Source organism: Vanessa tameamea, chromosome 10 (assembly GCF_037043105.1).
Source record: "Vanessa tameamea isolate UH-Manoa-2023 chromosome 10, ilVanTame1 primary haplotype, whole genome shotgun sequence".
Lineage (NCBI taxonomy): Eukaryota > Metazoa > Arthropoda > Insecta > Lepidoptera > Nymphalidae > Vanessa > Vanessa tameamea.
Window position 1 is genome coordinate 948877 of NC_087318.1, and position 12997 is coordinate 961873.

Below are 12997 nucleotides of genomic sequence, written 5' to 3' on the forward strand. Positions count from 1 at the left end.
CCTCTATACCTAAAAAGATACATAACATTATCTTCCATTTCATCGGTTTCCATTTCCCAGAAGGTTTGTGTTTTATATTTTTCCCATGACTCCTCCCATTGAAACACCAAGCCCCATACTTCTTCTAATTTTTCTAGTTCTTTCTCCATCTTTTGCAGTTCTAGGTTCACTGGCGTCCTTTTAATAAAAAAAATATATTGTCACAATATGAATTCATACAAAATTAAAACATCAATGTAAATCTAAACATATATAAAGAATCTTAAAATAATAATCGATCAAAATACTCTCAAGTACAAGTCATAAAATTACGTTAAATTGAACACAGCAAGTCCATCTCTTATTTGTTGCTCTTGGGCTCGAAGCGCGTTAAGTTGATCTCTATACGCTTTCAACTGAGCCAACGCGTCTTTACCAGATACATCAGAGCTGCATGGAGCAGTTTTATAGAAATCTTCACAAAATTCTTTAGCCGCTTCTTTGAACACCTATTCAAATTATTTATATGAAAGATTATCAGGTATTAATGCGAGGATCATCTATTTTGAATTTACATCTAATCAGTATCATTGATTACCTCAGCTTGTTCGAGGAGTTCAGCTTTAAATTTATCTTTGTTCATCTCTAACGCCTTCTTTGCTTCTTCCAATAGAGCGAGATATTCGGTCCAAGCAACAGGTATATTCTCGTGACGTGTAGACATATCCGAACTGAGCTCTACCTCAAATTTAGCTACGAAATACAACTAATTTGAAACATCTGAACTTGAAAAAAAATATTAATTTATCACCGATGCATTTGTTTTCTACCGTATTTTAGCTATTATGTTTGAATACGTAAGTTTTACCTAAATATTTGTAATCTTACCAAGAGTAGTCATTTTATCGGTAATTGGTGGAAATGTCTTTTCGAATTGCGATATCTCTGACATCAAGCACTCATATGTAGCCATTGCTGAAGCTAATTCTTTTAAATCTGTAGGCATCTAAAATTTTATTAGATTTTTAGTATAATCTATATTATTTTCGTTTAAAATTACCATATAAACATAGGGTTGGGTTGACAGTAATGAGGCAAAACGCGAAGCCCTTCTACAGACTACCTAAACCTTAGTACCGACGACTATTCAGGAAGAGCCAACGAGTGACTCTTCCTGAATAGAATGACGTGAAGTGACAATAACAAATACACACAATTTCAACTCAATCACATCTATGAATATATAATATTTTCATTAGTACATACGGTCATGGCTTCTGTGCTGCTTTTATCTATGTATGCATAAACATTATCAATGTCGGCTTCAGTTATTTTTCTAAGAAGTTCTCCTAACTTTGTCTGCCACACCAAACAATGGGCTATAATCGACTTCTTTAATTCGCTGGAGTTAAGTGTTATAAAATGGATCTGAAATACAATCAATACAAAATTATTATTATATTCAAGCATTGAAAATAAAGAATATATAAAGAAAACAGTAATTAAATTACCTGATTAATGGTTTCTTGTATTTGAACAGCATTAGCGAGATTGCTGTAGTTGATGATAAGTTCATCAAAATCTGCAGCTGTATGACCTTCTTGTCTATACTTCAACATAAATTCATCCTTATTTACCTTCCAAATGTGAGAATAGGGATCCCACATGCGCATGTGCTCAATTACAAGAGCTAAATTATATTCTATTTCTGTAATTATAAGTTGAGATCAATACGACTAATGTGGTAAAAGATTTAAATTTTTGGTAAACTTGATATATTCTAACTTTATTCGTATAACAATAAAGATATAATATTATATTCAGACGGGATTGGCGCAATTTTAGTGTGTGGTGTGTTTAGTATTTAGATTTATTTTATACTTTGCACACAGCATTTTCTTGGTTACAAACACCACTGTCATATGGTAAGTGGGTAGTTACAAATAATTGCCATATCAGTGCAATATTAAAATATTGAAAGGAAATTATGTTTACGCAAAATTTTTAATTCATTTATCAGACAAGACAGTTAAAATGGCTACAGTTCTTGGTAATAGTAGTAGTTTTTTTATTAAATCTAGGGATGCGACCGGACAAATAGACTACCTAATGGTATAAAGGGCCCCCACCCTTTAAGAAATATTAACAATTCCTTACATCGTCAATGCGCAACCAAACGGGCTAAAATGTTACGTCCTTTATGCTAGACACTCACTCTTCAAACAGAAACAACAAGAGGTACTATGTTTTATTGTTTGGCGAGCTAAAAAGATACAATTTGATATTTTAGAAATTACATAATTAGCCGTCACTAATACTATACATACCCGCGTTGATTAAAGATTGTAACTTATTGATATCGGTATCCGTCTTAATGACTTCGGTAAACTTCTTAAGACCTCCGGCGGGCAATCCAAACTTCTCATATAACCTCGGAATTGTACTTATAAGATGAATAATTTCTTCCATAATCGTCGTAAAAGTATCTAATAATTCATAACGATTTGGAATAAATGTAATGTGCTTATCAGTCAAATAAAGACTCATTTTGATAAGAGGTGAGGGTGCCATTGTACCTAAAAAATAGTGTTCGTTATCACATGTATATTTTAACTCCGTTACATATTATTTTAAATCCTAACCATCTCCGTGTACGGCTTTGTACATATTTTTCATTGTCTCTTTGATTGCCAAACGTAACGCATCCTCGAATAATCGATCAAATCTCCTAACGTATTTTATCCAATGGTCTGCCATCTGAAGACGTGAAGACCAATCAATAAATCTTTCTATTTTATATCCCATATTTTGAATTCTATTTAACTCTATTGTTATACTTTTTTACCTGCGTGATATAGGCCTCAAATCCTTCATATACAATAATTATGTATGTTATGATTTCCTTGTACATATCTAATATTTTAGTGGCAGCTTGTTCTTCCATTTTCCTAATTATTTGTCGGAGTTCTTTTATCTCGAATACGTTATAAATATCAAATTCAATTAGAGGAGTATCACATATTTTTTCCATTATTTTGACTAAGTTTATATTACAATTTTTGTATGTTGTTAAAAAATCTTGTAGCTGAATAAAGAAAAATATCGATAAATGTCAAATTTTCGTGAGGAGTTCATAATTATATTTTCTATTTATATATTTTTTTGTGTATATGACTAGTGCTATACTTTAGTTTTTTATGAACACGATGGTTTTTAATAATTACTATAATATTACTTTCTCGATTACCGTCGAACTGGTTTGTTCGAAAGTAATCGTGAAAACAGCATGAACCTGGCTTTATTTTATTTATTAAAGTACATACAAAATTACTATAATGACATAATTATTATTATGACTTACTTCTCCGATTTGAGTGACACAGTCCGCAATATAAGCATCAGACATTGTGGAAGTCCATGTCAATTTTGTGATTCCCGGTTGAACTTTTTTTTCACAAGCCTTATAATATTTAAAATAGACAATTAGGGTTAATATGCTTTATCTATGGCAAATAACATATTTTTTCTACTGCTGTAGCGTAGATCAAGCGAAAGCGCGCCCATCCACGTTGAATTAATTATTTTTTAATAAGAAAAAACTTAACAAATATAATCTATTTTTTAGTCTTCTGTGTACGCAAGATATTTTGTAAGAACAAGTGTCATTCATTTGACTAATGTATGCCCATAATAACTTAATATAGACGAGCGCGCCTTATTGAGTGAACTAATCAAATCAAGAGTTGTTTGTAGTATATAATATAGCAGAGCAGAGTTCGTAGTATATAATATGCTCTAGGATACGTAAATCAAGGTTTGTTTATCGCTAAATAAAATAAAAAAGTAGTAAAAAGAATATTGGTGCTAACTTGAGGGTAATTAGTTTTTTTAAATTAAAAAACATTTTTTATCGATCAATGAAATGTTATCGAACTAGCAAAAAAAAAAAAGGTTGATGAAATAGTAAAACAAAATATGTAAAAAAATTATCTTCCCGTGTCAGCCTATGAAAACTAAAGAATATCTACTGGCAGCATATGTAATCTGTCAAATTGTCAATGTCAAATGTTTGCTGTTCATTTTCAAATTGAGATCACTAAGCTAAGAAAAAATTGCATGAAAATCCAATTATAAGAAATACACTACTAGTTATTACTAGTTAAACATAAACAGATGAAGAACTTTTTTCATAATGAACTTAGCAGATCCCGATTTAGAATTGGTAGATCCGACGCCGAACGTTCATGCACTATTCATACATTTCGATAAAATATTTTTTTGGACTCAACTAGCAAGTAGGGCTGTAGTCCGCTGGAGCAAGCGCATGTACTCTTGTGCGGGGACATGTTCGTAAGTGTTTTATTTCTTTAACCTTGCTGCCTACAATTGCTTGATATAAACATATATTGACCATAACTAGTCCAATATTTATCATAACATACTGAAGTAGTGATGATGATCAAAGAAATAAACATTCAAATAAAAACAAAATTAGACGTTACAGTCCCATATAAGTTAAAGCTGATCCTTCAAAGTATTAAATGAACAATTAAAGAAATGATATTTCAAATTAAGAACTTTCAAATAATCAAGGATCAAATATAGAAATATAATTACTTTTTATATATTTTTGTAATGTGTATTTTCTTAAATTTCAGTTATGATAGATGCATCTGTGATATAGCTTTAAGTGAACCATTGCTCAAATTGAGACCCCGCAAGGACCTAGTTGAGACACTCCTGCATGAGATGATCCATGCCTATCTCTTCATCACTGATAGGGATAGAGACCGAGATGGACATGGGCCAAATTTCCAAAAACACATGCACAGAATAAATAAAGCAGCTGGTCTGAACATCAGTATTTATCATGATTTCCATGATGAGGTAAATATATATTTTTTTGATTGTAATTTAAATCTTAAACAAGGCAAAAATTATAAAGAAATACATATATTATTTAATCTAACCTTGCTTGGTGGTAAATGTGATATAATAATATGTTTTTGAGATTATTTTATTCCACATTAGTGAGACTGATGTGTTGTTTGTAGTTCCTATTAACAGATCATTCCATGTAAGATAAAAATGACAACCAGCCTTGTCTCAATCCAGGGTGCAGGGTGTTAAAAAAAATCAGCGAGACCCCTGATTTTTTTGAAGCATATTAGTGAGGTGCCTCAAAAGATCACTTTCAAATCTCTTTAAATGGAGAGATTGCCAGAATACTGTATGCACTTATGGTAGATATTAGTATAATATTATATTAATTTTTTAGGTGAAACTTTATCAAACTCATTGGTGGAGATGTGATGGACCATGTCAATTCAAAAAACCACATTTCGGCATTGTAAGGCGTTCAATGAATAGAGCACCGGGACCATCAGACTTCTGGTGGAATAGTCATAAAAGAAACTGTGGAGGTAATTTCGTTAAATTTAAAGAACCTGAAAAACACCAAAAGAAAAAAGCACCTAATCCTAAACCAGTGGCTGATATTACTAAATATACTAAGAAAACGAATAAGGATAGCAAAACTGAAAAGATTTCTAAACCTGTTTTAAAAGATTCTAATATGCTACCTGATAAATCAAATACATTTACTAAAAGTAATAGTTCTAGTACCATAGTTGTGACCAAAAAGAATAACATAGTTTTTAATCCTCAAGTTCCAAAGCCTCTTGTTGTGTTCAGTGGTAAAGGGCAGACTATTAGTGACACAAGTACGACAAACTCAGAAGATGTTGTTGAAAGGGTTCGAAATGTTTGGGCAAATAAAGATTTGCCAATGACATTCTCTAATACAAAAGTTAGTACAAACACAAAAAATTTGAATAAACATAAGGCTGAAGAAATAGATGTTTCTTCGCCTCCAGCCAAAATAAAGAAAATAGATGATTATTTCAAACGTAATGCCACATCAGTTCTGAAGGACTTGTATGGACAAGATTTTGTTATTACAGAAGTAAATAGTAATAAAAGACTATCAGTTGTATCTGTCCAATCAGATTCGGTTGATTGTCCAGTTTGCAGTAGTAAAATAAGTAGTACAGAAATTAACAAGCATTTAGATGAATGCCTTAATAAAGAAATCATCGAAACTATTTGCAATGATAATGAAGATATAAAACCTGTTATAATCGTTAAGGCAGATCCTGATAAAGTAAATAATAACATTCCTGCCAATGTTTCCTATTCAAATTATACAAATGATGAAAAAAGCAAGTCATTTAAGAATGATATAAAAGTCCCTAACATACAGACAAAATCAATTGACTCGAATGATGTACCATTACAATTTCTTAATATAAAAACAGAATGTGTCGACTTGACTGACTTACCAAATAGTAATGCATTGATTGAAACATCAGAGACAAATATTAAGAATGAAAGTGTTTTAAATAATAATGGTCAGGCAAAGAATAGAAGATCTGGTGCATTTGTATCTGCAAAGCTTGAAAAGGTAGATTTTAAATCGACACCAACATCACCACCAAGAATAAAAATAGAGCCTGGCTGCAGTGAAAACATTGATTCGTCAGTTGAACAAAAATGTCCATGCTGTGGGGAGATAGTAACTAAAACCATTGAAGAACACTTCGATGAATGTTTGGCATTTTTCGATAACAACACCACAATACCCACTGAAGGTGCTTCAACAAGTTTTGCAAACGAAACAATAGTCATTGATGATGATAGTGATATATGTGATGAAACGTTGACACTTAATGCTACTGGAACCAAATCACCTTGTCCGTGCTGCCTTAAAATGATTGAGCTAGCCGACATGAACGATCATTTGGATATCTGTTTGAGTTAACATATTAATATCCTTACTATATACTCTAAATAATACAGATAATTTTTTAAATGAAGATTTGTATTCAAATATTTGTTACCATAATCGTAGAATATATGCAAATTTCTCATGTAAATTTGTTTTAGTTAGGAACAAATGTTCCAAGAACAAATGTTATTCACAAAAGACTGAAAAATTGTAGTATAATTGATATGTCTCTTCAAATAGCTTAAGAGTTATTTATATGTTTAAGTTTATTAAATAATGTATTCCTTGTTATGTTGAAATATTTTAGTAATTTCATAAGCACGGTCATTTTAATAATCATTTCGTTCATTCATTTGTTTATTTTTGCTCTGTGTTACATACATAATGTTAACTTTGATTATTTAGGTGCTAATATAATAGAATTGATTAGATTATAAGTTAAAGAATTTTTTTTGGTGGTCCTTTTAAGTTCCGGCCCTATGTGGCTACGCTTATTGTTAAATATCAAACAACAGAATCATGTTAACAATTACTGCCTATGTCGAAAACATTTGAATAAATTTAATTTATGGATATAAGTGTTCTTTCAATGATGAATACTCACTAAGGTAAGCGGCTTGAACAATAGCCTTTCCTCTTCCGATAGCGAGTCCAATATCTTATTGTATCCCTTCACGACCGCCAGGACGCTCTCGTAGACGTAGAACACTGTCTTACTTTTCATATACACCTATTTAATAAATTACGTCACAGATTTTATCAACCATAAATATAATTTTTAACAAATGTCAAATATATTTTGTCCAAGAATTTTCTAAAAATCATAAAACGAAATACAAAATACAGAAAATAGTCTATGAATTATTGCATGGAGACTTTTTAATAATCAAATTATCAGACAAGTATACCTGATATGCGTGTAAGGGTATATCCATTTGTAGATTCTCCCAGTGACTCGCTTCCTTACATAGATCCAAAATATTCCTAGGAGTCAAATTTTTTTAGTAAAACTAAGTATTAGGCATATATATTACTAAAAAGTAGTAAAATTGTCTACGCCTAAATCTTATTATGTAATATGCCGGAGTACTCTGGACGAAACAAGAACAATAAATCAACAGTGAAAATTCTACACTAAATAAATCATTTTGTTCTTGACATCTTGAAAATATTTTAGAACAAGAATATTTTACAAAAAGTTTTATTATTTGAAGACGTGACTATTTTAAGATTTTAATATTTTTTTAATATAATAATTTCACTAAGTTAAAAGTAAAACTCACACGTCAATATTACACTCCAATAGTCCAGGATTTTCAACACTTTTCCTCATCAGAGTCCTGTTCAAACCTGCGGCGCATTTTTCGTCCACGTTGTGCTTAAAGATTTGAAAATGGTGTTTCATATGGTCTAATCTATCAATCTAATCTCTTATATTTCATTTCAAAGACATTAAAAGTCCATACAGAATAAGTAAAAGTTTTCCTTAAAAACTAATTATTCATATAATCAATCAGTTATCACATGAAATTTTGAAGATACAGCCCGAAATGAGTGCTGTCGTTATGACTAATGATAGAAAGTTGTTATTTGGTTTTATTTAATAAAGTATCATACCGTCCAAGAAATCCAGAGCTCCCTAATAGCCACGTCGATAGCTCCCACGAGCCTGTTCACGTGCATGATAACGTCCTCGGAATTGCTGCACGGCAATAGCCACACCGAAGCGTCGGTCATCACCTAATGTCAGAGAATATTCTTATGAAAGAATTCAAGTATTCTTACTTACCAACATGGCAGAAAGAGCCCAGACCATTAGTGATGCCATGTATGCAATGAACTGAGACTCCTCTCGCAACCGTACTCTCTTATCTCTAACTAGGTAGTTTTACTAATATTTAGAATCATAAGCGGACACTGGACAACTCATCAGTCGACACGAGACCTTCTTGAGGTAGCGGAGGTTGTGCGTGCGCGCGCGCAGCAGCGCGGCGCGGCCGGCCGCGTCCGGCAGCACGCCCGCGCGCGCGCCGCGACTCGACACCGTCTCCTTCTTGGCCGCCTGCACCTCGTCGCTGAACATCGCCCACACCTGAAATTCACATTTGTATGAGTTCCTTTCACCAGTTCTTCTCAGATGCGGGGTGCTTATTTCCAAGTCGGTGGTAGATTTTCAACTATCAACAGGCGAGCGTAACGCTTTTATATTGAAGAAAGATTTTGCCTTTGGATCGAGAAACTATAAGAACTTCTTGAATTCAGAGTTTAATCAAACACTGTTAGGTAACTAACAGAAACGAACCTATAAGAACACATCGTTGGTACTAATATCGATATAAATTTGAAGCGATGTGGCTGATTTTCGAACTTATGTCCATGACAGAAGATGTTTTTGCGAAGTGGTACATTTATAACCATTAAAAAATAATATTACTACACAGAAGTAAAAATAATATGAACGCATACCGCTTGAACGTTGTTATACGATATGTTATGTTCGAAAAATTTATAACTACTTATAAGTAGTCTCGAGTCAGCAGGGTACAAAAATTTGCAAAGAATAAGATAAAACAATTTTAAAACTTACTTCAGCAGTTTTCCGTTTAAAAATGCGTCTGAGATTCTTCCGTTTTGAATAGTTATGTAACGAAAACAGTGCCACCACTGCTTCTTCTACATGATTCACACCTTCAAACACAGTTTCTACTAAATTCTCTATTATAATCTAAAATTAAACAAAAATACACTTCAATTAATATGTCAGCTCAGTATGCTGCGTAAATCCAAATGTCTCGAAGAAAACTCGCCTCAATATCCTTAATCACTGTTCTAAACTGCAGAATATCATCGTACCAAGACGGGGCCTGCACATCCAATATACTAGTAGCGACAGCCTTTACATTATCAAGTGCATCGTGGAACATGTGTTCGATTTGATCACACTTCGCTTCGAACTGGTCCCCACGCGCTCCGCCAAACATCGGCTTATTTATCGCTTCAAGCTCGTCAATTCTAAAAGATTATTTATCAATGTAATTTATCTTATAATAGACAAATGCGACCGTTATTTTTTTTTCGCTGGAAAAACGCGTTACTCGTTCTCCAACTCCTAGGGGGGATTCCCAGGGTACTGAGAGCCCCCTAGTCCCTGAGATGCCTATTGATGCGGAAGAAGAAGGTGCGCATAACGCTTTTTCCTCCTCCCCGGTCGTCTTCGACGGAGCGGGTCTGCAGCGGCATTCTCGTCCTGCTCCCGCCCCGCGGCTTCCTTCTGCGACATGACGCTTTCGCAGAAGGAGCGCATCTCCGACCAGCACGTCTCGCTACCGAGCATTTTGTTGACAATACTCGGCAGCGAGAGGTCTCCCGCCCATAGTTACCGCCAGGGAATACCTCTGGGGCCCCCACGCAGCACACTCACTCAGTACGCCAGTCGAAACCGACGTTTTACAGAATTGGGCCGTGAAACGACCCCTGTGGAACGACGCAGCCTACCCGACGCCGGACTAACCTCCCATCGACCCCTGCCCAGAGGACCTCCCTGTCCTGGAGGCACGCCTCCAGCGGCCTTCTGAGATAGGTCGGCACCCCATGGTATCGGAGTGCCACCCGTATCGAAAGGGAGACTGTTGAAGGCGTTCGCCACGTCGAGCGACACCGCCAGGACGACTTGCCCCCGGGCCACCGCTTCCGTCGTCCGAGTCTTCAGGGCGTCCAGGGCGTCGACCGTCGACCGGCCCGCCCTGAACCCGTACTGAGCCTTGAGAGACCCGGACCGACGTCATCGAGGTGCTGAATGAGACGGGCTGCGAGGACCTTCTCGGAGAGTTTTCCCGTCTCGTTTAGCAGCACTATTGGCCTGTATGCCGAAGGAGAATCCAACGGCCGACCTTCCTTCGGCAACAGGACCAATTTCCCTTCTTTCCAAGGCTTCGGAAACTGCCCGCTGCATAGACATTCGTCGAACAGCTCCCGAAGCCTTGCACCTCGGAATTCCAGGGCGTCGCACAGAACACGCCCTGGAAGCCCGTCCGGCGCCGTATTCTTGGCCTTCAAGCGGCCGAGGGCCATCTCCATCTCCCGCTCCATGATTCAGTGGTGGAGCCACTGCGTCTTCGATCACGGAGCGGGGGGGCCATCTGCGGAGGGACATGATTGCCTGGAGGGGGGAAGAGTTCCCCGACCAGGCGCAGGAGGAGTTCCGGCGGCAGCGTCTCGGTGACGGGGGCGCCTTGAGTGCGGAACTTCCCGCGTACGCCGCGGTACGGGCGCCCCCACGGGTCTCGATTGAGACCCGCCAGAAGCTCCTCCCTGGCCTTCTCCTTGGCCTTGCTTATCGCCAGCTGCAGATCTTTTTTCAACTGGCGATATGCGTCCAGCATCTGTCGCTCCAGATCCGTGTCGAGGCCATTGCGCCTTCGACAGCGGACGTAGGCCCTCCGCGCCCGGCAGTACGTCGCCCGAAGGATACAAATGCGACCTGCTGAAAGTCTGAGGATACGTAATCACAATGACATAGCCCATACACATTGGTAAAGCTTGAACAAATTCAAACTAACAGTGCCTTAGTTATTGCTACCAATTTAAATACTTAAATTCTAATTTTGATAAATAATGTTTTACTTGTATAAAATGATTATGTAATATGCAAGTTACATTACCGTCCAAAAATAATCATGCAATTACAAACATCCAACATGTCGAAACACCTCTGCACAAATGAATCGATGTAATTGAAGATCGACCCAGTGTCTAATTCCCAGCTGCCTGGCTTGACTTCGCTGTGCGCATCTGCCATCAGGTCATAAATTTCTCTATACTGCTTGCAACAATCTATGCATTTCGTGAATTCACCTAACGCTTTTTTAGTTTTTCCGCTAAATAGTTCATCCAATTTGATATAATTTTTGCAAAGTATAATAATTTGATTGCTCAAAGCTTTAAACAGATTGGTAATTCGCGTTTCCGAATTATAATAGGGGGATTCCATCCAGATAAATCTGAAGAGATTAATGATATTCGGAATGTGTTTACAAATATCATCTGGGTCAACAACGCATTCAAGTATCGCGCACGGTTGTTTTATAACTTGTAAATATTCAATATTAGATGTAGCTTCCAAAATCTTCTGTACGATTTCCTCGCAAAGAACTTGGAACTGGTGTATAAAAGTAGAATGAGTGGTGACGAGAATTTTCGTAATGTGTTTTACAGCGGGATTCTTTAACTGGTAAACAAGAGCACTTAAATTTTCATCTGAAAATAAAAAAAAATATAACGTCACTCATTTGAAAATAGAACGTCAAAGGGATTGAAACTTATTAAGTGTATAGGATTTTTCTTACGCCTATAAACCCAAAAATCATATTCATCGCTGGGACATAATAGTTCCTTCTGCGAGGCTACGGATGCTTGGTCTTCAATGCAGGACTTGATTTGATGTGTCCAGTACACGACCACACCTTCGAGCCTTTTAACAAGTTCTCGGTCAGAACTCGCCTTTTCGAACGACAGCTGCTGACCCTCACGCGGTATGTAGAGGACAGTAAGACCGAGCATTTTATAATACATGTCTGTTAATTTTGCTAAAAATGTGTGCAATTGGGAACAGAATTCACTCTTGACACCTGTTGAAAAACAATACGATATACGATGTGATTTAATCTGTCATTGACAATTTAGTATTGGGGTACTTACTATCAGGCCAAGTGGCTATAGCAAAGAAATACGGAGCATACATTAATTCTAATATTTGAATCATATTCGATTCAACAGAATCCACAAAAGTCCCAAAGACCACTTCGTCATGAAAAGTTTCAGCTTTGAAAACTTGATCGGGTTGTCTTAAAAAGTAAGTAAGATCGTAAACAGGCGATAGGGGAATATCGCAAGACGCTTTTAATCTATCGCCCTTAAAATACACGCAAAGTATTAGAGATTTTGGTTCCGTAATCCAATCTTCAATGACATGCTTGGCCTCTTCATTCCAATCTTGATCCCTTAAGTCAAAGAGTGTGGTCATCTTCATGACGTAGGAGACAAGATCGTTTAATTCCTGAGGCTCGTAGACAGGTTTAACGGGCTGTTCTGCTAATTCTCTTTCGAGCTGAGCTAGACGTTCACGCTCTGTTCAAATATATTATTTTAGTGTAAGTTAATAAATAAATAAAAAATGTTTACTTGTTTAAGTTTAACGATATTCAATATATATATATATATATATATATTCCA

The 12997-nt window shown here is 36.1% G+C and overlaps 2 protein-coding genes across 3 annotated transcripts in view; one reads left to right on the plus strand and one right to left on the minus strand.

Annotated features, from left to right (window-relative positions):
• LOC113395938 (dynein axonemal heavy chain 2) overlaps nucleotides 1-12880 on the minus strand; it is a 43876-nt gene extending 30996 nt beyond the window's left edge. Inside the window, exons 1-20 of the mRNA XM_064215982.1 lie at nucleotides 12464-12880; nucleotides 12112-12393; nucleotides 11428-12022; nucleotides 9574-9778; nucleotides 9354-9491; nucleotides 8712-8858; nucleotides 8384-8506; nucleotides 8050-8144; nucleotides 7675-7750; nucleotides 7371-7496; nucleotides 3341-3439; nucleotides 2825-3064; nucleotides 2622-2736; nucleotides 2307-2555; nucleotides 1491-1687; nucleotides 1246-1407; nucleotides 868-985; nucleotides 578-732; nucleotides 313-488; nucleotides 10-177 (exon numbers count right to left, since the gene is read on the minus strand). Coding sequence (XP_064072052.1) covers nucleotides 10-177; nucleotides 313-488; nucleotides 578-732; nucleotides 868-985; nucleotides 1246-1407; nucleotides 1491-1687; nucleotides 2307-2555; nucleotides 2622-2736; nucleotides 2825-3064; nucleotides 3341-3439; nucleotides 7371-7496; nucleotides 7675-7750; nucleotides 8050-8144; nucleotides 8384-8506; nucleotides 8712-8858; nucleotides 9354-9491; nucleotides 9574-9778; nucleotides 11428-12022; nucleotides 12112-12393; nucleotides 12464-12794 — 3797 coding nt within the window. The 5' untranslated portion in view covers nucleotides 12795-12880. The remainder of the gene's footprint in view (nucleotides 1-9; nucleotides 178-312; nucleotides 489-577; nucleotides 733-867; nucleotides 986-1245; nucleotides 1408-1490; nucleotides 1688-2306; nucleotides 2556-2621; nucleotides 2737-2824; nucleotides 3065-3340; nucleotides 3440-7370; nucleotides 7497-7674; nucleotides 7751-8049; nucleotides 8145-8383; nucleotides 8507-8711; nucleotides 8859-9353; nucleotides 9492-9573; nucleotides 9779-11427; nucleotides 12023-12111; nucleotides 12394-12463) is intronic.
• Nucleotides 4039-7051, plus strand: Mh (maternal haploid). 2 transcript variants are annotated; one of them, XM_064215979.1, is made up of 3 exons: nucleotides 4039-4329; nucleotides 4638-4866; nucleotides 5258-7051. In XM_064215979.1, the coding sequence occupies exons 1-3, from the start codon at nucleotides 4172-4174 to the stop codon at nucleotides 6797-6799; spliced, it is 1929 nt and encodes a 642-aa protein (XP_064072049.1). In that variant the 5' UTR covers nucleotides 4039-4171; the 3' UTR covers nucleotides 6800-7051. The 2 variants fall into 2 exon arrangements, with proteins under 2 accessions (XP_064072049.1, XP_064072050.1); XM_064215980.1 differs by lacking the exon at nucleotides 4638-4866 and having other exon boundaries at nucleotides 4240-4329.
• Nucleotides 12881-12997: the final 117 nt, after the last annotated feature.

Excerpts from the sequence above, each read along its gene's own strand:
- Mh (XM_064215979.1), top strand. The coding sequence starts at position 4,172 with ATGAACTTAGCAGATCCCGATTTAGAATTGGTAGATCCGACGCCGAAC. Across the intron at positions 4,330-4,637 it reads TCTTGTGCGGGGACATGTTC|TTATGATAGATGCATCTGTG; the intron begins GTAAGTGTTTTA and ends CTTAAATTTCAG. Across the intron at positions 4,867-5,257 it reads ATCATGATTTCCATGATGAG|GTGAAACTTTATCAAACTCA; the intron begins GTAAATATATAT and ends TTAATTTTTTAG.